We start from the raw sequence: 26647 nt of genomic DNA on the forward strand, positions 1-26647 counted from the left end.
AATAAGTCTGTCCACTTTACCATTGTTCAGTCAAGACCACAGATCAAGCACAGGTAAACAAAGAAAATATATTTATAGAAAATACAAACCATGACTGAATAAGCTTTAACAAACTACGTTCACACACAAACTCATTTTACCGCTTGAATATATACAGCTAACAACCTAAACTTTGGGCACAATCAATGACTTTTCCTTGTATGACATTAACATACAAATTTAGTGGAGAACAAAATTTGACACCTGTGTTGATAGACACAAACTGTAACTATTCACCCACTGGGCTTCATAGAAACAACTCCTGTCTGCTCTAGCACTTGAGAGATTAAATTTAGAAAGCCTTGTTTTGGGACTGTCACTAGACATTCATTCAATTGTCTGCCTTCATTTTTGCATAAAAAATATAGCCACATGATATTAATGCATGGCTGTAGTAGCAAAAAACCTGCGAAAATTTCTAAGGCTAGCATTCAGATGCTCTGTTTGTAATGGGCATGAGCAGTAATTCTTGCATTGTTAGTAGCTCAAAGTGGGTAATTCCAATGCAATCTCACCAAACAGAAAGAACAACACTTTTAACATGGAGGTCCTGTTCTCCACAACTAAGCCATTGCCTGCATCTCCTAGCATTTTTATTAAATAGTTCATTTTTCATCAGCAGTCTCTAATCTTTTCTAAAAATGGTGAGATATGTTCATGAGAGTAAAAAGATGAACAAATATTCACTCGTGATTTTTGGTTGGCTTCTGTCAAATCAATTCCTCAACTGACACAGTATTATCCCTCTCAAGCTCTGACGAAAGAAGCTCATCATCAAATTCAACATGATGTCCTATTTGTAGCCTCTCTCTTAAGTGAAAATCACTATTTTTGGACTTTGCAAATCATCTTCTGCAACTTCTTTCTTTCAAGCATTGTTCCCCACAAATAGAATGGATATTTTTGGTTGCACTGTTTCTGTTTTTGAACTCATAAAGCATTAAATGCACTAAATGTTCCTTTGATATGTCCATCTTTGAGGAGTTAATATTAGTAATTAATTCAGTTCGATTTTTCTGTAAAAAGGAATTATATTAAGTTATAAGTTTCCAAATTCATATGTTTTTCGAATACTGTAAAATTTGATTGAAATTACATATATGATATTTTGGGCATTTTTTATGGGACTACCTGATACATATATGATGAAGATGATATGTGTGTGTGTGTATCATCATCATCATCATCATCGTTTAACGTCCGCTTTCCATGCTAGCATGAGTTGGACGATTTGACTGAGGGCTCGCGAACCAGATGGCTGCACCAGGCTTCAATCTTGATCTGGCAGAGTTTCTACAGCTGGATGCCCTTCCTAACGCCAACTACTCCGAGAGTATATATATATATATATATGTATGTATGTATGTATATATATATATATATAATGTACATGTATACACACATACAGAGAAAAAGGTGATAATTTTTGTTCTATAGATGTAAATAGCATTTAATGTCCATGTTTGACTTGGACATTTTGACAGGATATGATTGGTCTAAAGACTGCATTATGATTTTAAAAAATTTCCTAAATTAGCATGCCATTAAGGAAAAGGAAAGGCATATTGTCTGGAGATAATGGAGACATTAATGGACATGAGTTTTTGTCTCAGTTGGCATCATCAGTATGACAATTGTCTAAGCTTATCTCCAGTGACCAAGGGACTTAGACACATATAAAAAGAGTTGAAGACATTTATAGCTTATGTAATTTGTTTAGTTTAAAACAAAAATAGGCTTAGAGAAATACGCACTCACACACACACACACTGAAATGTATATATGTATGATTAAAATTGTGAAGATATCCTTCAGTTAGTGCAGCACAAGTGCAGAATCAAAACTTAGTTAAAAGTCTCATTAATACAGTAGTGTTTTAGCAAAGCCAGGTAATACAGTACCTTTTATCACAATCTTTTCAACCAATCAAATTAACTGCTGCTTTTTTCTACATTATTTACTAAACAATGAATCATTCTATGAATAATGAATGTACATATTTACACACACTCTCATACAGTCAGATCTACACACTCATTCTGGTATATTTACAGCCAGTCACACTGAGGCACATTGCTACACAGAAACACATCTATACTGTACACACAAAAACACAGTTATGCCGTGCATAGGACCATGCATACACTTATCTGTATAAGTATGTATGTGTGGGGTACATTAGTCATTATTATTATCAATTGCTGTACGTTTTATGAATAAAAATAAATTGGCAGTATCTTTCTTTTACTTGTTTCTGTTTAGTTTGTGGCCATGCTGGGGCACTGCCTCGAAGAATTTTTAGTTGAATGTATCGACCTCAGTACTTAGTTTTTTAAAGCTTGGTACTTATTCTATCAGTCTCTTTTGTTGAACTGCTAAGTTATGGGGATGTAAACACATCAGCACTGGTTGTCAAGCATTATTTAAAAAAGTACTTCAGTAACATTTGGTCCACTCTACTCAAATTTATATTCAGTGTATTGTTCTTTATATTAATATTTGTGCAAAATATGACAGTAGTATTAGTTTTAGCTGGAAATAATATTAGTCATTGATTCTAGGTTTCTCTGAACTGCTTGATTTTTTTCTGTCTTCTTTTTGAAAAGGGGAACTCTTTACGCTGGTATCTTATAGGGTCATTTAAACAATTTAAGTGCGATAATACAATGATATACTAGTAATATGCAGATCAACTACAAAAGTAACTTTAAAAAGATTTCTTTGTCCTTATCTTTTACAATTATGATCAAGCAGTAATTACTCAACTGGTCCTAATAAAAAAAAAACATTCTTAGGCATGAGGCACTGCTGTTTCCATTTCTATCTCTGGGTCCCTGGGAAGATGAAAGCTTAGTCCTGCTAGCTTATACATTGTAGAATGCTTTTACCATTTGGTAAAATGCCATAGAAAACTGTGCCTGTTATATAACTTTTAGTTTGTTTGCAATGATAAACTGCGTCTCTTATGTCCTCTACCTCTTGAGAAATGGACTGCCTTTTTATTCCAGGTCTAGATTTTGTTCAGTTCTCCTCTTTGACTACAAATCTTCATTTTTTTCATATTAAACTCTTCTTTTTGTATGGAGATCTTTGAAAAGAATGCTACTTGTTTTCCTCCTTGTCTACATGTGCATATTGTTCTTTGAAGCCATTATTCTATTATTATCTATCTGTCCTTCAACAATTCCAGCATTCTTCCAAAGTTTATTTTTTATCAATGCTGTTTATTCATCAAACTGTGGAAATAAACTTGAGATATTTTTGTATTTAAATAGTTTATATTTTGATGTTCTCTTGTGTCAGACTAAATCAGTTGACATTTTAGATAACCTCTGCCCTGAAGTTGTAATAGGTGTAATTTATTTGGTGCGAAAAGAGTTAAAACATCTAGACATATTGAGATGGCAACATGCCAAGTTTTGTTTAGTTTGTAAAAGCTTCAACTATTCCTACATTGAGATAATTTTATGAGGTATGTATGTTTTTGATGTGTTTGTCAAAAGTAAAAGTGGTAATTAGTGGATATGAGAATACATAAACAGATATACAGATTAATTGCCCTGCGACAGCTTAATGACGAACTAGCATGTTTTGAATTTATAAAATTATGACCAATAATCCACCCTCACAACTTCAACATCTCTGAAATGATCAACTTTAAGAACTTTCATTAGATGCAATCATATTATCACATACTTTATCGCCTGTTTTTAAATGCTAGTACAAGTTTGGTTAGTTAACTCTGTTGAAAAGCTATTTTTCAATTGGGATCAAGTAAAGATGATTTTGTGATAAAAGGAATGTCAAAAAATGGAAGCTTAGAATCTCATTTTAAGTGATCTTATTTGACCAAGTTTTTCATGGAGTCCCATCAAGTTCTTAAAGACTGGTTCTTTTGGAAGGTAGTTTAAAAGGCTCTGAGTAAGATGATTACTACATTTATCATCACCATAAGCCACATTAAATAAAGAAAAGGCTTGAGAATGGATACTTGTAGGTTATACAAGAATTGTCAATTTATATGTTTAGCTTTCTTGTATCAAGAACATTAAATAAACTTGGTGTATTTTGAATAGAGGAAAATTCATTATATTCATATGCATATGCATTCTGTTTTAGACAGGCAAGTGATACAAATGCACTTATAGCTAATGAAAAGAAGAGAATTGTATGGAAAGATTTCCTGTGAAAGAATAAAGATACCAAACTCTTCTCTATTTGGTCTTTTTTAACTAGCATTTATTGTGATGTATAATAGGCTAAATTATTTTAAAGTATTTCATCTGGCACCTAAAAAGCACCCACTACACTCACGGAGTGGTTGGCATTAGGAAGGGCATCCAGCTGTAGAAACATTGCCAGATCAGACTGGGCCTGGTGCAGCCTTCTGGCTCCCCAGACCCCAGTTGAACCGTCCAACCCATGCTAGCATGGAAAGCGGATGCTAAACGATGATGATGATTAAGTATTACAATCCCTGTATAGTATTGTATATCTGCATGACAGATATGTGCACACAAAGTGGTTGATACTTTGCTCTTCTTATAAAAAATTATATAAAGTGTTGACACACTATGAGTTTGATTAAATGAAGGACAAGGATCATAGTAACTTCTATGAACAATAAAAGATGGAAAATAGCATTACAAGCAGAAAAGAATTCAAATGTGAGTGAAGAAAATGAACTGTGAAACAAAAATCGAAGTTCGAAAACAGAAATTATTACCAAGTTTACCATTTATTGGTTTATTTGTTTGATGCAGTCAAGTTTTTGGAAATTACCATGAACTCATCATCATCATCGTTTAAAGTCTGCTTTCCATGCTAGCATGGGTTGGACGGTTTGACTATGTCTGTTTATTTTTATATTTTATATGGAGTGAACTGGGTTACAGTTTTTTATAGCTGTTTGTTGTTGAATACTGACAATTACAGTGGTAGTAGCAACCCATAGAACTGCTGGATACTGGGGCAGATGTAGCTTGGATTTCAAAAATTTCATAGGATACTTGCAGGTGCAAATAAACACCATTCATCATCACTGGGTCATGGACCAGATGCATTTTGGATCTTTTACACCAGGAGTTCTATCTCATCATAGCCTCACAAGTTGGGATAATGATATTGAGGTCCTTGTGTTGTAGGTGCTATGTTGGAGCATCCCTTGATGGATGACCTAACAAGGCTAATGATTTCCATCTGGCTGTCCCTCTTTTAGGCTGGTTGCCAACCAAATCTGATGAGACCAGCCTATTTCTCTGGAATTTCTAGATTGTTGTTGAGCCAAAGCTAGGTTCATCTATCCTTTTGACAAGTATGGTTTCTATTCTACTGAGTTTCTAGCAACCCTCCTCACCATTTAACATGGTGGAGAGATGCCAGTTTAGTCACCATTGACCTAACCATGCTACAAACAGTTGTGATACATGTTAACATGTAAGAGACCTAATGATTCCTTTGAAGAACTTTTTGGTTTGGTCATGCACTTTTTTATCCATAGATTGAACTTATCCATGAAGCAGTCATCTCATTCTCTCTCAGGAAGGCATAGCTTTTTAAAATATTCTTACACATGCGTATTAAATATTTTTTGATTATGTAAGCTTTTCGTTAATGTGACACACAGCAAAATTTTTAGTATTTTATGCTAAAAGCATTAAATTGTGATATCTTGTATTAGTAATAATGGATCAAAGGCAGGAAACTGAAATAAGAAATGGAGTGAGGGGCGACTGGACAGTTTGTTGGTTTATGTAACCAAGATAGAGAGGAGGCACTAGTTTACATTTGGAGTGAGCTAACTGCAGAAGTTCTATATTGGAACTAGAATTTTTGATCAACTTTTCCATTTCATGGAACATTTGTAATATAGTATTTTACAATCAAAAGTTAAACAATTATTTTTCAAACACTTAGTATGTGAATAGGTTTTTATTGCTTTATAATTTTTTTGTTTAATGTGGTCAAGTAGTAGAAATGATAATGCCATAATAAATGTCTTGCAGTATTTAGTCAAGTCCATTTACATTCTGGATATCCATCTTGCTGCAGTTAATATTGTCTTTCATCTTGCTGCAATCAATGAAAAGAATACTGGTTAAGTACTGGAATCAATTTAGTTGGCTATACTCAATCTGTACAAACTTGTGATCTTGTACCTATTTAAGAAATCATTATTTTTCAATAATATAATGTATTGTTTCAAAAATCTGTATTTTTTATACCGTATTTTTTAAGGTATTTTAAAATTTGATTTTCATATGTCTTACCTATTTTTTACATAAATGTTTCTTTTTTTTTTTTCTTCAGCAGGTAAAAAGCTTTAAATATAAGCTGTATCCTGATGGAGACATCAGTCAGCAATACTTCTTGGGAAGATGAAGCAAAGTCAGATGAAGCTTCTTCCAGTGAAGAAAGTGAACATGACAACAAGAGTGATTTTGGAGAAGAGGAAGAAGAGGAGGAGGAAGAAGAAAGCAGGGATGAGGATGCATCTGACGGTATGATACAAGACAATGCCTCTGATGGTATGGTACAAGACAATGCCTCTGATGGTATTGTACAAGACAATGCCTCTGATGGTATGGTACAAGACAATGCCTCTGATGGTATGGTACAAGACAATGCCTCTGATGGTATGGTACAAGACAATGCATCTGATGGTATGATGCAAGACAATGCATCCGACAGTGTGATACAAGACAATGTGTCGCTTTCAAAAGATATCGAGGATAATGTACCTGAGGAAAATGCATCAGCTGATGATAAGATCTTGTTTGATAACAGTGACAATGCTGACACAAGTTGTGAAAAAGATGATGATAGTTTTGCTGAGGATAATGAAGAATTAGATGATGTAAAAAAAAAGGCAGCTACAGATGTAGGTAATAAGTCGTCAGATGTTTTGAATGAAACTGAAGTAACCGAATGTAATGAAGAAAAACAAGATGTAGATGATGCTAATACTGATGAAGTTGAACAAAATAATTTAGCTGATTCTAGCAATGAAGAAGGATTTGGTGGGAATTCTTCAAATGAAAATTTGTCTGAGTCAGAGCTTAAAGCAACATCATCAGTACCTACATCTAGCAATGATAAGGATAAGGATGTTAAAGAAGTTGTTGAAAATTCAAAGCAAACTGAACCTAGTTTTGATACAGAGAATGAGCAAAATGCTAATGAAGACAGTGTAAAAATTAGTCCAATTGAAAACAGGTTAAGTGAGAAGAGAATAGTTAAAATCCGTGATAGTGGCATTCTTCCACAACCATCTCTATCAGAAGAACACGTGGAGTTGGATTATGATGAAGAAGATATGGAAGAAACATCAGCAAGAACAGTTTCTATGGAAGTAAAAACTGACAAGGAGGAAAAAGATGAAGGAGAATGGGAGAAAGAGAAAAAGGTAAGACCAGATTGTTTTTCATTTTCTAATCAGTCACAAGACAACAAATTAGTCTTTGGGCTATTTATGAGCAAAGAGCTGGAGAGGTTAGGCGAATGGGTTCTTTTAATAGAGAAGGTTAGGACAGTTGAACATCAGATTAAAGGTTTTAATATGGTAAGTCCTCACTGATCTAAGATTGACTCTAGAATGTAATGTTGAATAATGAAAAGTATCACTTCAATATCTTGTTGATTTGAAGCATCCATAAAATTGTCCTAAAAATTTGCTGTTGCTAGGCTTTTAGCTAGCATATATGTATGTATACATGAACATATGTATATGAATATGTTTGTGCGCATTGTGTGTGTATTTATACACATACATATACGTGTTGTGTATGTATGTGTGTGTATATATATATATATATATATTTCAACAATTGAGGGCAAAATTAATTAATTATTAATCAATTTCACCAAGTGTTCAGTATGCAAAGGGACCATTCAAGGCGAATTCAAATTATTACATTATATAAAAGGGCTTAGTAAAATAAATTACTTTGCCGCATACTGAACTCATTAGAAATAGCAGCTAAAAAACTTTTTTAAAGCTATTTCTAATACTTAACGAAAATCTCTCTCATATATAGTGTTTGCTTAATTCAACTCACAAAAGTTTGGGGGTAAGGACATCGAAAAATCAAATGCTAAGGTTATTTGAGAACGTACGTTTCAAGATTAGTCAAAAACAACACTTCTATCATCAGCTCAGAAATTCCTTGGTTTGGATTTGGAAACACTGAAAATAAGAACATACCCTTTCGAAGATCTGCTCGTAACTAACAGTGCCAACAAATTCAAAATAAGCAAGCGAAGAATCTCTGTTCTCCCCTTTCCACCAGCGTGGGTTAAAATCATCAAACACTATGCTTATTTCGGTAAAATCCGAAGCATTAATCAGAGGGAGATTAATTATAATTTCAACAATTGAGGGCAAAATTAAGTATTCGTTAAGTATTAGATATAGCTTTAAAAAAGTTTTTTAGCTGCTATTTCTAATGAGTTCAGTATGCGGCAAAGTAATTTATTTTACTAAGCCCTTTTATATAATATATATATATATATATATAAAACCATAATATTAGTGCCAAGCAGTGTTTAGGTTAGTTAAAATATGTTTGTGACATGTTTCTGGAGTAGTAAATCTTTCTGGATATTGAAGAAAATGTAAATTATTTTTTAATTGTTATGAGGTAGTTATAAATATTATTTTCTGTTATTGACAGCCATTCTAAGCATAAATTTATCTTTGTTTTATTTTTATATCATTTACTGATTTCTTTTTTTTTTTTTTCAACTTGGTTAAAAACCTCCTCTCTTATTTTTATATTTAATCTTCATTCTTTTATTAAATGTGTTTATATAATTACAACATCAAATGGTAAACAATCTTGTCTTTATTTTGAAGGAGGCTGTGTTATCAGATAGAGATGATGGAGAAGTGGATGATGTAAGTGTGCATTTTCGTTTTCAAGTTTTATTTTTATTGTTTTCAATCTTTGTTATGGTCGTTGTTGATAAGGCACCAAACTACGGATGGCATAGTCATTAGTTTGACTCTGCTACAACCACTTGACTTAATTGACTAATTAGCAGTCTTTTGTTAATGAATGGTTAATAGCAGGAAAGGCAAACTCCAGTAATGTGTAATAATCCAAAATTGAAAAAGCAAGCACATTCTGATCTTGTTTCTGAAGAAGAAAGTAAATTGTTAAAAGAAGGGAGAATGATAGCATGGAAGATATGAAGTTAATATTTAGTTCTATGAAGTAAACATTTTCCTGAATTCTCATTTTAATCTATAAGCTGTTTGTAATACTGGAAAAATTTATTGATTTTAGCAACTGTGTTAACTAATGGGAGAATATATAAATTAGCATATGTTTGTTGTTGGTGCCTTTTGCTTTTAGTCATCATCATTATCTATCCATCTTCCATTTCATGAGGAATTGCTACATGCAGCTTTGATAATAGTTGTCTGTGTGATTAAGTTCACATTCTAACTACATAGCTTCAGGTTCACTTTGATTGTGTGGCCTGCTGTGTAAGTGTCTTCTACTACAGTTCCAGGCCGACCTTAGCTTTGAACTTTGTGAATGGATTTGGTTGACAGAAACTAAAAGAAGCCTCTGTGTGTGTGTGTGTTTCCTTGGCTTGACACTGTATAGTAGATGTCAGTGAATATTATCAGCATCAAATTCTGTCCTTTTGTTTCCAATAATCTGTGAAAACCTGTCTGGCCATGAGGTAACATTACCTTGCTTAGAAACAGGTGAGGTTTAGTGACATGAAGGGAATCTGGCCATAGATAAATCTGCTGTAATGAATTCCGTCTGACCCATCCAAGCATGGAAAAATGGACAGTAAAAATGATGATGATGATGATGGAATAGAGGCTTTTTTTTTCTCAAATGTACTTTCAACTAAAGAATTAAGGAAACATTTCATGAAAGGGTTAGTTTAAAAGTATGTGGTATCACATGAGCTAAAATAACAAAAATTCATTCCTTGTAAACTTTGCATTCAAAACAATTTACATGTTAAAAGGTCAATTTTGTCAACTGTTTCTTCTAAAATTTCTGGTCTTGTTCCAGAAATATTAGAAATTGTTGGTAGAATCATTAGAGCATCAAACAAAATGTTTTGCTGCTATATTTACTTCTGTTGATATCAACTTTGCCTTTCATCCTTTTTTGGGTTGAGAAAATGAAGCAACAGCCAAATACTGGAGTTGGTATAATTAGTTGTTCTCTTTCCCCCAGCAAATTTCTGGCTTTGTGCCTATATGGGGAAATTATTAAAAATATGGCCTAATTGATAGTTGTTAGTGTGTTGGGTACAATACCTTGCAGTTCTGGCTCTCTGAGATTGGAGTTCAGATCCTGCTGAGATAAACTTGGCCTCCCATCTTTCCAGAAGTAGTAAAATAAAGTACAAGTCCTGTATTGGAGTTGATTTAGTTGACTAACCCCCTTTCCTGCTTTTCATGCTTTGTGCTTATGTTACAAACAATTATTATTCTGTAGCAAATTATTATTATTATATTTTTGAAGGATGATGATTGTGAAGAAGGTGAAATACGTGAACCTGGCAGCAAGAAACCATTCCAAAAGCCACTTTGCCGATTCTTTTCCAAAGGTCACTGTACATGGGGTGCTTCCTGTAGATTTTTACATCCAGGAGTCAATGATAAAGGTTATATATACTTTATTTATCTTTAATGTAAATCCCTTTATAAAAAAAACATTAATATTACTAGTATGAAGAAAGATAAAAATCATGAGTGTTTTGACATTTATAACTCTTGTGAAAATAATTAAAGTGAATCTTTTATTTGATGAAAATGAGCTAAAACAGCAAATAATAATGTAATAGGATGAGTCACTTGAACTCAACTGTTGAGGATCAGTTGGAGGAATGCTATACAAATAATATAAATTTGTCAATGAGTTTGCCTATGATGTGAAGGCATGTAGCCTAGTGGTTAGGGTGTTGGGTCACAATTGTAAGGTTGTGGTTTTGATTTCCAGACCAGGCAGTTGAATTCTTGGCATTTCATGTTCATGCTGCTCCAGTTCGCTTGGCCTAAATTGAGTACTGGTAATAGGTGAGGGTTAATCCTGCAACAGACAGCATCCTCTTTCAAGATAAACTCCAGCCTAAAGAACCTAAGACCATTCATAATGAAAAGCTGTATCCACAGTGCTAGGCCATATTAAAAAATAATGCAAATCTGTGCAAGCAATCATTGAAGCTCTGAATATTTCAGAATGCAGTTAGTACTCGGGTGAGGACATGGTCGTGTGGTTAAGAATTCATTTCATAATTCTCTGGCTTCAGGCTCGATCGCCCTACATGGAACATTGGGCAAGTGTTTTCTAGGCACACCCTCACATTGTGGGTGGAATTTGGTAAATGGAAGCTCATTGGAGGGACTGTTCTTATATGCTAAACTTTAATCCACACCTCAGATTAACATTGACACTTGGCCCTTGGACATCTTTAATGGAGCTCTGTAGTGTTGTGAGAATTCTGGCTATGTCTACTTTAACCCTTTACCTTTCAGATTCTGTCAAATCTAATGCTTATTTATTTACATTCCTTTGCATTATCTTGTGTATCTTCGAGATTTTGAAGGTATGATTGTATATATTTAGACAGATATTGTAGGGTAGGTGTGAGAAGCCAAATCTAGCTGGTTCAAACATTAAACAGGTAGAATATTTGGACTTTGTATAATCGGTTTAAATGCTAAAGGGTTAACAATAGCTTTTTCTTCCTTTCTCTTTCAAGTTCAGGAGGTCCTGGAAAGGATTATCAATTGTTGCCTTTCCTCCTGACCAAGCAATGAAACAAAATTTTAAGAAAAGAAGAGTATAGTAGTTTGTTGTTTAGACCTTAGCTATCCTGATTGAACAGACTTATAATCAAAAGTGTTCTGTCTTTTTTCCTTGTCAGACAGTATGTATGTAGGACTGCATTATCTTTTGTGTCATTCTTTTTGTAAGGAGGGAGATATGGCACTTATTTCTAGAAGGTTGAGTGACCACATAAAAATTCCTGTGGCTTGAAAAAGTAAAATCTTTATCACTACTGTGGCTATGATGAGTAGATGTTCTGTTTTTACTGATGACTAAAAGCCCTCCTGTGAGTAAACAAAAAAAAAATAGTTGTGTAATGTGGACAAGGTGTGGTTTCTGACCATTTTAGGGCAAGACTGTTCTTGAGATAGTAATAATAAGAAAACTTGATAGCAATATATATTATAGCCATTCAGCAAAGTTCTGCAATGAAGTGCCACCTGAAACACGAATACACCACTCCTTACTGCATATAGATCTGTTTGACTTGAAATTTTTTTGCTATTTTGCTGATGCAGACTCTAGTCTCCTTAAATTCTAGTTTTTACTTTAGCGAGAGAGAGATGGAGATGAACAAAAAAAGAAACCCGACCTATGTTTGCTTATTTTTCCCAATTCACCAGTTAACTTAGTGAAATTTGAACCAAATGTTCCAGTCAAGTTTTTAAATAGTTTCTTCCTTTAAATTCTCCTTAAAGGCAATTATCGGCTAATTGAGCGTCCTGGTTTCAACAATGGATTTGGAATGACCACCACTATAAGAGGAAGGAGACCACCTTTTGGAGCTGCTGCACCATGGGTACCTGATGTAAGTGATTTTAGTATTTCTTGCTTTAAGATTGCCAAGTGAATATCCAGCCATTATGTTAAGCAATATAGTTGGTTTTCTTTAAAAGACTTCTGTATGAAAAATGTTATATTTCACAAAACTTTTCTTCTGGTACTGATTTGTGAAATTTTTGTTTAGAAATTATGTCTTGTGAAAAAAAACAAAAAAAAACAGATAAGAGTTTTTCTTGTATTTGTATTCTGATAGGAACAGATATAATGTTGTAATACTTTGCAAAATGGTGATTGTTATAGAGATATATAATGTAGATTTCTCCATACACTGATTCAGCATTAATTAACTGAAATGTTCTTATCCAGTTTTCAATACCTGGAAAACAAATAACTTAAGAGTTAGAAATGGATATTTTCATAAATTCAAAGATGTTAATTAAGATGTATAAGAAAAAAAATCTCAGACAAAGATAATGCATGATTAATTCAAAACAGGTGACAGAGTGATATGAATGCTAAAGTTTAAGGCTGAAAAAATTAATTATGTAGATATCTAAATTTATAGAAAAACTAACGAGAAAAAAATGTCAGCTAAATGTGTAAATTGAGAATAGAGGCATATGAAGAATCTTGTGTATATGTTTCTTATTGTTACTTTCTGTATTAAGAAAACATTTGTAATTTCAATATTTTGTAGGTTCCACTTATACCAGATATACCACCTCCAAGAGAAGAGCCTCCTGCTGAAACTGCTTGGGAAAGAGGTCTTCGCTATGCAAAAGAGGTTTGTCAATGTTTTTATTTTGAAGTGGCTTTCTAAGAGAATCATCATCATCGCTTAACGTCCATTTTCCATGCTGGCATGGGTTGGATGGTTCGACTGGGGTCTGGGAAGCTAGGAGGCTGCACCAGGCTCCAGTCTGAAATGGCAGTGTTTCTACAGCTGGATGCCCTTCCTAATGCCAACCACTCTGAGAGTGTAGTGGGTGCTTTTTATGTGCCAACGGCACAGGGGCCAGAGGGGGCTGGCAACGACTGCGATCGATTGATGCTTTTTATGTGCCACCGGCACGGAAGCCAGTCAAGGCAGTACTGGCATCGGCCACATTCGGATGGTGCTTTTTATGTGCCACCAGCATGGGGATCACAACTAAAATTTCATTTGATTTTGGTTTTGATGTACTTGACTCAATAGGTCTCCTCAAGCACTGCATGTCGCTCTACGATCCAAGGTACTTTTGAGTGGGCTGGTTATGCGACACTGGTGTAGGTTACAGCTGTGAACTCATTTTATTTGCCAGGTCTTCTCAGTCACAGCATATCTCCAGAGGTCTCAGTCTTTTATCATTGCCTCTCTGAGGCCCAACGTTCGAAGGTCATGCTTCACCACCTCATCCCATGTCTTCCTGGGTCTCCCTCTACCCCGGATTCCTTCCACTGTTTGGGAGTGGCACTTCTTCATGCAGATCTCCACATCCATCCATAGTACATGACCATACCAATGCAAACGTCTCTCTTGCACGCCACATCTGATGCTTCTTATGTCCAACATGTCTCTCAGGGTGCTTACACTCTGTTGTGTGTGCACATTGACATTACACATCCAGTGGATCATGCTAGCTTCATTTCTTTCAAGCCTGCGCATGTCTTCAGCAGTCATGACCCATGTTTCACTGCCGTGAAGCATGGCAGTTTGCACACTTGCATAGTACAATTTACCTTTCACTCTGAGCGAGTGGCCCTTTGTCACCAGTAGGGGTAGGAGCTTTCTGAACTTTGCCCAGGCTATTCTTATTCTAGTGGTAACACTCTCTGAGCATCCACCCCCACTACAGACTTGGTCACCTAGGTAATGGAAGCTATCAACTACTTTTATTTTTTTTCCCCCCTGGCATGTGACGGAATCTGTTTTCTGAGCATCTGTAATGTTTATTGCCCCTGTACATTGCCGCACACGAAAGCTATCTTCCCAGTTAATCTTCCTTTGATGTTATTGCACCTCATATGTGTCCATAGCTTACACTGGGTATATCTTATAGAGTTTCTACCTACACCTTTTCTACAGATCAAGCAGGGCCACCTACCTGAAGGGGTGTGTGAGGTGTTTGCCTTCCTACTTACTAGAACTTTGATCTTTGCAACATTGACTCTAAGGCCCTTCGATTCTAAACCTTGCTTCCACACCTGGTCAGGAGTAAATGTCACATGACTGAATACTGAATTTTTTGGTGTCAGTTTTGGCAAATATATTATGGTGATTCTCTAGTTTATTTCTAAAATGATTTGAAGATTCTGCTGTGAAAACAATATGAAGACAGTATGTCAACCAACTGTTGATGTTAAGATCAAAGAGGATTTAGTGGTATCATATGCAAATTTTATTGATTGTGTTTATGCATTTTTAAAACTATTCAATGCTTGCTGTCGTGTAGAAAATAATATAAAGAAAAGAGAAGTACTCAGTGGCCAGTGGGATGTATTTGAGGTACATAGACAAATACTGATATAGGAAATAACATAAGAATTATTGATTTCTCAAGATTATCTCTACTTCTAGTAGATGTCATAATTACCAAAAAGCAGTTAAGACCGGCTCTACATCAAAAGGAGAGATAATCTCAAAGCTCAAGAATTCTCCACAGTTGACATTCCATTAAAGAAAAGGACTGATTTATTGTCTGGAGATAAGAGGATTGTCATGAACATGTGTTTCTGTATCAGACACTCTAGACCAGTGTTTCTTGACCTTTTTACCCTTGCATAACCCTTAAAATAAATTACATGTCTCAAGGAACCCCTGCACAAAAAAATTATATATCATATCTTTCTCATATTTTTTCCTCGTAGTTCATGTGGTAAATATCATATATATTTGTTATATTTTTGATAACATAAGTTAGACAGGATGATGTTTATATTGCAATATTACAATAACCAGTAATATGCTGTGCATTTGAGTAATATTATGATCATGAAATTAGCATTAGCTTATCTCATTCTTTCTTGTGGAATCCCTAGGAACCTTTTGCAGAACCCTAGGGTTTCGGGGAACTCCGGTTGAGAAACGCTGCTCTAGACAATAAGCCTGTCTCTTTCCTTAATGGCATATCAACTTTAGATTGTCTCCCCTCCTTATATGGAGTTGGTCCTAATTGCCATTTAACAATATATTCTCTAGAGGCAGAAATAAATTTAATCAATCAAGAATTTATGTTGTAGCTTTATTGTATTTGATTTTGATAAATCATCATCATTCGTTTCCCATCCCCTCATAGGCTGGACAGTTTGATGGGGGTGGGCGAGCCATAGGACTACATCAAGTTCTGTGGTCTGCTGTAATATATATATAAGATTTTTGAAAGATTTAATCACTGAATATGAAAATAGAGCAGTTTGATTTTTTCCTATGGTTTCACTAATCCATTGGGAAGTAGTTCCATTTTTTTGGTTTTTGCTGAATTCATATGAAATATAAATATGTTTTGATGTAGTTATAGAAATAAAGCAAATTCAAGGAGTAGTTTTAGAATTCTGATAAAGTTAAAGGCATTTCATTAAAAATATAATACACCAAGTAGTGTGTGTTCTCAGGGAGGGTCTGTGGAGACTGTAATGTGGACAAAGAAATTGCTAAATTTTTTGAACTATTCCAACATTATGGTGTAGAAAGAAAGACTTGTATGGATGCAAACGCCGACATTTTCTCATTAGTAAGGGAGTGGGAGGTAGCAAGAAGTTTTACTATTTTCTTTCTTGGGGGCCAGGCTGGTATATTATCAGTTTGAGAACAGCTGCATTATCCTTCATTAAAAAAAAAAATTTTATCTTTAGATCTGCTCTGGTTATACAGAAAAAGTGTTTTAGCTGTAATCAACTTGTCTTTATTTCAAACATATTATCTGTAAAACTTCATTATCCAATATGTGTCTTGTAGTTTTCTTAAGATGGCAGGCATGTGATTTTAGGGAGATTTGAATGCTATTTCTAGCAAGTCAAATTTTGCTGAATACACTTTAGTTTTCTGAGATACTGTTGGCCTTTGAATATATTGTTTTACTGTCAGCTGTTTTTCTTTCAGTAACCATTCAGTTTGAAAGTGGTTGATTTAGTAACACTCCTCCCCACTAAATTTCAATTGAACTAGAGTTTTTACAGTTATCTTCACTTGAAAAAAGCCATATTTCTTTATTAGCTTTTTTTTCATATTTTGAATATTAGAAACTTATTTTTATGTTCCACATGACAAGATATGCAAGATGACATGGTTTATATTATTTTTTACAAGAATGCTGTATAAATGTCTAGAATATACTTTGCTTTTTACAGTTTGATGATAATGGTTGCATTATTTTAAAATTTAGTTGATGAAGAAAGCTATTCAGAGAAAAGAGCAAGAAACTAACTTTGAAGAAAAACGCTTAAACCTTGGCTTAGAGGAAGAGAGGGAGCAGAATAAAGAAAATGAACAGAAACGTATTATGAAAGATCCTTACTATGATTTGGAGTAAGTTACATGTTTATTGTGTTCAGTTGTTTGCAAATTAATTTGTTACATTTGTTTGTTTTGTAGTTAATAGATTTCATGTGGATGGGTTCATGTTTAAACATTTCTTTCTTCATGCGCATATTTAATAGATGATGGTTATTGCTGCTACTGTTTAGTTTTGGATAGCTCGGGTCAAGCAAACTTACTGATAAGTGGCATTTCAGCTATGACTATTCTGTCTTTTAATTTATGAAAGACTACACCTTGGATACGTAATCAAAGTATCACAAGTAGATTTTGTGTAGAAGGAACTAAAATTCAGCATTGTGAGCCAGTGTATTGACATGTTAATTTCCTAATGCTGCTTATAGCGATGAACTGCAGTATCTACTTAAATGTACGTGAACTTAGTCATTTACCCTATGCCTCAGCACTGGTGATTGGACATAAAGAATTCCTGATCTTTCAGCTTAACAATCATTTTGTTCATTCTTCTTTTGAAATTTGTATTTCATACAAAGTTTATTTTTGTGGTATATAACCAATTTGTGCCTCTATATGCATGTGTTTAAACATACTACAATCTTCACATGTGTGTATGTGTTAAATATTCACAGTAACACAGAAATGATGATAATATCATTCACTAAAAAACTTAATTTTTTCCTTTAAGTTGACTGATGAGCTAAGTTATATTCCAACAATGCCCATTCGATATTATCCATATTTTCCATTATTTTGTTTCTTAATCATTTATAAGTCACAATAGTTTGTCATATGTTCATAATGCTTCCTCCTCTTTTCCATATTTTAATGGGTTATTATTTCCACCTAGAAAAGCTGTAGTTTATAAAGTAAGGATAAAAAGAACCAATCTGAGACAACAATCTCTAAAAGAATAAATAACCTAGACCTGAATGGAAGTAAGATGGGAAGGTTTCTCCTAATTTAGTGCTGAATGTGTACACAATGAATCCATTCAGAATGCATTTTTCATAGCACTTCAAATGAATCTCATGTGATGACAGCTCTCAGTGAAACAGTTTCTTCAGTATTGGTAAAATTCTCATATTAAACAACAATGAAAGAGAGAGAGAATTATACTTTTGACCATCTGTGTCAAAACTGCTGACATATGTTGACAGTGTTAGTATTGTCCATAGTTTGTGTTGTGCTGGGTGATTCTTTATTGTAGACCTAGCAAACTATAAGCGTTATACATTATGTGACATGGATTTGTCAGTAGGCTATGATTTGGCATGGTGGAAATTACTTCCTCAAAGCACCAGGTATTAAAACACCTGTAATTCAAGCACAAGTGAGATCTCTTACCCTAGATTCCATTCAGGAGTGATGGGCATCAGTGTTTCACCATTTTTGTGGCTTATCAACATCATGTACCTAAACTGAATTGAAGGTGAATCATACTGCTTGTCCACAAGTTATATACACATAGTGTAAAAACTATGGGCTGGTATGCCTCTGAAAATGCATACATAAGAATAAATTCAGATACGAAGTCGAAGCAGTGCTAGTGTAATAAACATTATTGACCATACCTACTTAATGTATATGGTTTGTGTGTTTGCCAGTAGGCTGTGATTTGGTGTGGTGGAGATTACTCTCTCAAAGTGCCACCTAAAAGTCATGGACAGGTGAGACAACTCACCCCAGATCCCATTCAGGATCAGTGAACATTGGTGTCTAATGTAATGCTTATTTATTCACATTGTTTTGAATTAATCATGCATTATCTCATAGCTTTTGAGATTTTAATGATTGTTTTTTAGAGTGATATTTTAGGGTGGGTGCGAGAGGCTGGATCTGGCCTGTTTGAATATAAAACTGGGTGTATATTTGGGTTCGATATGGCCGGTGTAGATACTAAAGGGTTAAGGTGCATATGGTAGTATGCGTCAATATTGTGCAAGAAAAATCACTGGAGATAATTTAGTTTGTTGTACTTTTCTTGATGCAGAGATGAAGATGATTATTATAAGACACATGTACATGGCTGGCAAACAGGACAGTATGAAAACTTTGAAGTTCGCTGGACAAGAGAACCTGATCATATCAACAGTGCATATCATGGGGTAGGTTAATGATCGTAATGATCCACATATCAAGCTTAACTTTTGAAATGTTCATTTCTATGATTTCTCTTTGATTTTTTTTTTGTTGAATACTAATGACATTGTTGTTTTTTTATTCTCTTTAAATAGAGTAGAGAACGGGAAAGAGACCGTCATCCTGCTCTTCTCCCCACCAGGGAAGTACAGCGGCAACCATATGGCTCACCAGTGGAGCGATTAGATCGTATGGATAGAATAGACAGAGTGGAAAGAATTGAACGTATGGACAGGATGGAAAGAATTGAGAGGTATGTCATTAGAAATAACTTCAACTTGATAATTATGAAGATCGTTATTTTTAATTTTGAAAAAATGGAAAAGACTGAGTCATCAGATCAGTTTATATTTTTATTCTTTTACTTGTTTCCGTCATTGAACTGAGGCCATCATAGGGTACCACTTTGAAGAGTTTAGACAGACAATTGACTCCAGTACTTAGTTTTGAGTCCGGTACTAGTTCTGTGGCCTAGTGGTTAGGGCATTGCACTAATGATCATTAGATCATAGATTCAACATTTGACACACTTGTGCATCTGTACAGACAATGTCGATTTGATGGAGAGAGCTTATGTAAACACAAACATTTGATCACTTTAAACAAATTATCTGTGTGGTTATTTAGTAAGAAATTGTGGAACTCTCATCCGTCATCTAATGATGGGAGAGTCCATAATATATACTAGCAGGAAGACCACTCTCTGGTCAGTTTTCTGTCAGCTACTTGATAATATTTTCACATTTGATTCCCAATTCTAATAATTTTTATATTTTACATCTAATTATTTCTTTGTATAATAATGTTCATTTGCTTAGTAAATTTTGTTTTCATTATTTTATCAGTCATAATCTCTCATTTTTAAACAAACAACTATGGAGTGGGGAAGCAGTTTGTCAAGTTTTACCTTGCCTCGAAGCAACATAGAGATTTCAATACTGCAGCCCATCTGTAAGCTTTGCAGTGTGTATGTGTGTGAGAGAGAACATTGCAAATAATGAATGAAATAAACCGGAAATTAAAAAACTGTATAGATAAAAGGGCAAAACTACAGATATGTATGCCCCTGACTTTGTTGCCTCATAACATCCAGAAAAATGGATACTTTTTAACGAAATTTTTTACAAATACTGCTTAAATGCTGTGGCTTCAGAGTATATAGGGATTTATGGAAAAGAATTTTTCCGAGGGGGTGGAGAGAAGAGTTTTGAAAAAAACACACAATCCGACTTTTTTCCTTCATAACTTCCAGGAAAATGGGTATCTTTTGATGAAAGTTTATACAAATACCTTTCAAACAGCTTAGATTACGACTATAAAGAAATTTGTGAGGAAAATTTTTTCCAAGGGAGTGGGGAGAGGAGTTTTGGTAAAATGGAGTTTCAGAATCATGAAGACCAAATAAATTAGAACTCCTCTGTTTTGATGGGGATTTCCCCCACTTTTTTTTTTTTTAAACCACAGCCTTTGAAATGATGGGATGGGATGGGATGGAGTTGGTGGGGTAGGGGACATCTTTGTATGAAAAATGTTTGCCCCCCACCCCAACTAATCATCCCATTCCGGACATATTTTGGCCAATTTTTTTTTGCACTTTAAAACCATGGGAGGAGCCTTTTGGGTAAAAAAAAAAACCAATGTTAATATTTTCAGAAGGAAAAATGAGTGATTTAAGAGAGATTTGGCTATTGTTTCTAGCACATCCCAAGCCAACCCTCTTCTTTTCTCTATCACTCTTGCATGTATTGATGTTTTTCAATATTTTTCTCCCCCTAAATACATTTATCATCATCATCATCATCATCATCGTTTAGCGTCCGTTTTCCATGCTAGCATGGGTTGGACGGTTCTACTGGGGTCTGTGAAGCCAGAAGGCTTCATCAGGCCCAGTCAAATCTGGCAGTGTTTCTACGGCTGGATGCCCTTCCTAACGCCAACCACTCCGTGAGTGTAGTGGGTGCTTTTTACGTGCCACCCGCACTGGTGCCAGACAGAGCTGGCAAACGGCCACGAACGGATGGTGCTTTTTATGTGCCACCGGCACGAGGGCCAGGCGAGGCTGGCAACGGACACGAAATGGGGCGGTGCTGGCAACGGTCGCGAAACGGAAAGTTCTCTTACATGCCACCGGCACTGGTAACACATCTGCAATTTCCATTGATCGATTTCGATTCTGATCGTCACTTGCCTCAACGGGTCTTCACAAGCAGAGTTTTGACATGCCACCGGCACTGGTAGCACATCCGCAATTTCCATTGATCGATTTCGATTCTGATCCTCACTTGCCTCATCACGTCTTCACAAGTAGAGTTTTGTGTCCCAAGAAGGGAAGGTATGCATACGTAGGCTGGCTCCATCCCATGTAGAAGGCCACGGGTTATGGACTCACTTGTCCTGCCGGGTCTTCTCGCGCACAGCACACTTCCAGAGGTCTCGGTCTCTAGTCATTTCCTCAGTGAGACCTAAAGTTCGAAGGTCGTGCTTCACCACCTCGTCCCAGGTTTTCCTGGGTCTGCCTCTTCCACAGGTTCCCTCAACCGCTAGGGTGTGGCACTTTTTCACACAACTATCTTCATCCATTCTCGCCACATGACCATACCAGCGCAAACGTCTCTCTTGCACACCACAACTGATGCTTCTTAGGTCCAGCTTTTCTCTCAAGGTACTTACACTCTGCCGAGTGTGAGTACCGGCATTACACATCCATCGAAGCATACTGGCTTCATTTCTAGCGAGCTTACGCATATCCTCAGCAGTCACGGCCCATGTTTCACTGCCATGTAGCATGGCTGTTCGTACACACGCATCATACAGTCTGCCTTTCACTCTGTGCGAGAGGCCTTTTGTCACCAGCAGAGGTAAGAGCTCTCTGAACTTTGCCCAAGCTATTCTTACTCTAGCAGTTACACTTTCAGCACACCCGCCCCCGCTGCTGACTTGGTCACCTAGGTAACGGAAACTATGCTATAAAAACGAAAATTTGAAAAATTATGATGTTTTTGCAACTCCACTTCCTGTTCCCTATTGTTTTTGTTTAGAATTTAAAATATTGGAGAGCCTGAGGTCATTGCTGGCATTTATCCACTGGTTTAAAAAAACCTTATGTAATTCATTATAATAGCATAACCTTTCTGTTCGAGAACGTTTTTTTCTTACGCACAACATGCAGCTTCGCTTGATTGAGGTGGGGGTAGAAATTTCGATTACAATTTTTTTTGTTGCTTAAATTTCACCAATGGACCATGTGTGTGTTATGTCAGAACCATCATTCCATGAAATGTGTTTAATCAGAAAAAATATTGAAAAAACATCAATACTTGTGAGAGTGAAAAGGGATGGTGGTTTGGGTTGTGCTAGAAACAACAGACAAAGCACCCTTGAATTGTTCACCTTTTCCTCTGAAAATATTTATATTCTCTTTTTTTTTGTTTTTTTGCTAAAACGGTTCCTCCTATGGTTCTTATGTTTAAAAAAAAAATGACCAGAATTGGCCTGGATAGTTATTATTGTAAGGCTTATAGCGTTTCAAACAACCAAAACAACAAAATCACTTAATTTTTTTTTTTACCAAAATTATACCGGTATATTAAAAAAATTTCATTAAATAGATAATGTTTTTACATTACATATATAGAATAAACTGTGGGTTTTCCAAATAGCAAATTAAAACTTGAAACAAAAACATTGAAATAGAGAGTGGGAGACTTTGCAAATGAAAATGGAATACTCCACAATGAATGTAACGAATATTTAAATTTGTGAAAAATTGTAGTTCAAAAATTCAGTAAACTTCAGAAATCAAAATTATAGGAAATTTCTTGGAACATGATTTTATAAAAAAATTTCTAGATGGTCAAGCCTTTAATAATTGCTTTCTTTTAGTAACTGTTGAAAAGCAGCTTTCTCCATTGAAATATAGATTGATAGATAGATAGATATATGTGTGTGACAGGCTTCTATACAGTTTCTGCTAATCAAATTCACTGGGCTGAACCTGAAACCACGTGGGTACAAAGTGAACTTTTTAATCACAGAGCCATGCCTGCTTGTGCCATGTTCTTAATAATAATGGTTAATTTCTCTTAGTCATGCTAGGGTCTTGTAAGATAAAATAATGTTTTAATGGAAGGTGTCATTTGTTTCATCTAATCAGCAAATGAATTAAAAAACATATGTGAATGTAAAATTAAAATTAAAATTGTTTATTGTGTTAATAAATTTTTTGAGGAAATACACTGAATTGCAAATATTGTTTCAGGTATGATGTAAATAAAAGGCGAGATGAACGCAGAGAAGCAAGAGATATGCGTGAGCCTAGAGATGTCCGAGAACCAAGGGAGATGAGAGAGATGCCCAGCACTAGGGATGTTAGAATTGATAATAGAATTGATAATAGAATTGATAACCGAGTTGATGGACGTTGGCGGGATGATCGTCGGGGTGATGACCGCAATTCAGAAGACATCAACCCACAGAGACCCCGGGCTGATGAATGGAGAGATCCCTGGCGACGGTATTGTGGTTTTACTAACATTCACTTTTCTGTTCTGCTGATTAATTCCAATTTGCATCTAAGGTCACTGGAAACTGTTAGTAATTAATAGTTCTTTACATATGTAAATCCATCAATTAGATATTTGAAAATATGAAGCAGAATTTATATTATTTGTGACAAGAAAAAAAATTATGACTTTTTCCTTTTTTTTTTCTTTTACACCGCATTCTTCTGCCAAGTTCATTTTTTGACTCATGTAAAGTCATTAAAGTCAATGCATGAAATGAGATAATTTTCTTTTAATTGAATATCTCTTTAACCCTTTAGTGTTTAAACTGGCTATGTTTGAGTCTAATATTCTACCTGTTTTATGTTCAAACCAGCCAGATCTGGCCTCTCACATTTACCCTACATTGCCATTTTAAAAATAAACCATCACTTCATTGAAGTCTTGATGCTATGTGATAATGCTTGATTAATTCAAAACAATATGAATAAATGAGCATTGACTAGAAAAAAAATATGTAGACTATATCCAAACAACAGATATGAGTAAGGTATGCTTTAAACAAGATAAAGTTTTTGTATGAATAATGATGTTTAAAAATAAAAATTGCAATAGGTTTATTTTTAATAAAGCTGATTAGTTCATCAAAATAATTTTCATAAATAATGAATACAGATTCATCTAAATTCTTAATTCTTTGAGCCCAAATTGAATAGGCAATGGTCAAGATTTAATCCATGGATATGTTGTGATTTCTTTCTGTGTTTATGTATTTCTGTGAGGGAATAAAACAGATTGCTAGCTGAGTTCTGAAATGCTTCACACAAATTGAAGTAAAACTAAGAAATCACTACACTCACAAACTGACAGTTGACTAAATATGAACAGCATATTTAATACATGTAAAATATAAATATGTCTTCAACTGCAAAAAGACTATGAGGAGCAGACTTTAGCTCTGGGTTTATAATGAAATGAATATATTTGATAAATGCTAATTAATCTATCTTGGAGATCATTTCAACATATATCTATTCTGAAACTTTGTGAAATGAAGCGTGAATATTTAATGCTCAGGTGCTTGGTGAAATGCTTCATCAAATGACTTGAATACATGGCTATTTAGATACCGATACTCTATCTATTTACCCATGTTGGTCATTATAATCAGATCTTTAGTTGAAGAAACCGGAAGGATTATAATTGAAGCCTCTTCAACAAAATCTAGCTATAATATTTTTTAGTATAAATGGTAATCTTAGGAAATTCAAAAACCTAGACCATTGGAAATATTACATTATCTTGTGATATTTTTTAGTTGGTAAATTCATATATATATGTTAATTTTATTTTGAAGGTCGAAATCTCCAAAGAGCAAACGTCGTAATTCACCTTCTCGTAGCTGGTCCAGAGGCAGGCGGCGTACTCGACGTTCATATAGTGTGTCTTCATACTCTTCAAGGTAATAAACACAGAAAAATTTATTTGAATCACATTTGAACAATATCTTTCTAGAATGTTATACGAAACAACTTCTTTAGCTTATTCTCATTATATTATAAGTTAAGAAATTCACATTTCTTGTTAAATTTGATATTCTTGAATGTCAGCAATGTATGTAATTTTTCTCTCTATATATTTTTAAATATTATGATGTATTTAAAAACAAAAAAACAATCTGCCTTCTCTCATCGTGCACTATTTCACAGTTTTTGTGTTAACTATTATCTGCCTTTTGCAGTTCATATTCTAATTCATTCCGCTCCAGGTCCTCGTCTTACTCTTCCTACACTAGTCGGTCATCATACAGCCGGTCTTCATCATATAGTTCAAGGTGGGTAACTTTTCACTAATTTTAATTATATATAAAAAAAAAGGTAAAAAAAAAAAATGAAGTGTGTGCGGTTAAGATGCTGCACTACAAACTGTTGCATTGTCCCCCAGAACAGGGTACATAACTCTGCTCACCCTTTCTAGTTTTTCCTGATTCAACAAAAACGGGTTCTGCTCCTGTTTCATGTACGAGCGATTAGTTGTAGGAAGGACATCCAGCTGTAAAAATTATTGCTCCAGCAACAAAAGAAAAATACTCATTCTGCTTATGCATGCATGGCAAAATTGACTTAATTCCCATATACACAAACATATATTATAGTGAAAGTTAGTGGGATGCCTCCATTGAGATATTTTGAGAATTATTGAAGTGTGATGGTTTCATGCTTCTGTAGACTTCATGTAAAGTTAAGTATTTAGTCTGAAGAACATAACCCAGTGCCTACATAGACGGTTGAACTAATATCTGATAAAAGACTTTTGTGCTCTCTACTTCTCTCTCTCAAACACATGCAATGACTTCTACTTTTTTGGTAAAAACTTCTGCAACACAAATGTATGTTGTTGGGAATATGTATTTTGGGTTTACCGCTTATTCAAGAGAGCGCATCAGTACAACTAGCTTAATTCTTTTGCCTGCAAAAACACATGCTCTCAAATTAGGATTTAAACACTTCATCTACTTGTTGATTTCACATCACAGCAATTCTACCAATATATTGCTTTAAAAAAGATTTAGGCATTGTTGCATGTTGGCTGGAAAAGTATTATGAGTTATTGGTAGGTTTTCATTAGATATCATAGATGATATGATATTAGATCAAATATCAGGAAAACGTGTTGTAAATCTATTGAAATTTTGTTAATATGTGAACAAAAAAATTTGAAGTGATATTCATAATTTTCATTGCTGTTCTATTTTTAACTTGCATTAATGTTTTTGTTTTTACTTCAGGAAAAATTATACACACAATGATAATTAGATAAGAATCTGCTACAGGCTGTCTAAATGCTGTGCATAAAAAAAAGTTTAGCTTTATGCTATTTAGCTTGATTTTTGAATAAAATTT

General features: G+C 34.7%; 1 protein-coding gene across 2 annotated transcripts in view; it reads left to right on the top strand.

The window, feature by feature from the left end:
• The window catches only part of LOC115209128 (zinc finger CCCH domain-containing protein 18), a 44942-nt gene that overhangs the window by 10703 nt on the left and 7592 nt on the right, over positions 1 to 26647 (top strand). The window contains exons 2-12 of one of the 2 annotated variants that reach the window (XM_036500956.1): positions 6349 to 7444; positions 8894 to 8935; positions 10539 to 10680; positions 12545 to 12654; positions 13327 to 13413; positions 16991 to 17133; positions 19094 to 19208; positions 19338 to 19495; positions 23501 to 23755; positions 25102 to 25206; positions 25486 to 25578. In XM_036500956.1, the coding sequence (XP_036356849.1) occupies positions 6383 to 7444; positions 8894 to 8935; positions 10539 to 10680; positions 12545 to 12654; positions 13327 to 13413; positions 16991 to 17133; positions 19094 to 19208; positions 19338 to 19495; positions 23501 to 23755; positions 25102 to 25206; positions 25486 to 25578 (2312 nt within the window). In that variant the 5' untranslated portion in view covers positions 6349 to 6382. The remainder of the gene's footprint in view (positions 1 to 6348; positions 7445 to 8893; positions 8936 to 10538; positions 10681 to 12544; positions 12655 to 13326; positions 13414 to 16990; positions 17134 to 19093; positions 19209 to 19337; positions 19496 to 23500; positions 23756 to 25101; positions 25207 to 25485; positions 25579 to 26647) is intronic. The other variant, XM_029777273.2, reaches the window with a different exon arrangement.

The sequence above is a fragment of the Octopus sinensis genome, linkage group LG3 (assembly GCF_006345805.1).
Source record: "Octopus sinensis linkage group LG3, ASM634580v1, whole genome shotgun sequence".
NCBI classification, from domain to species: domain Eukaryota; kingdom Metazoa; phylum Mollusca; class Cephalopoda; order Octopoda; family Octopodidae; genus Octopus; species Octopus sinensis.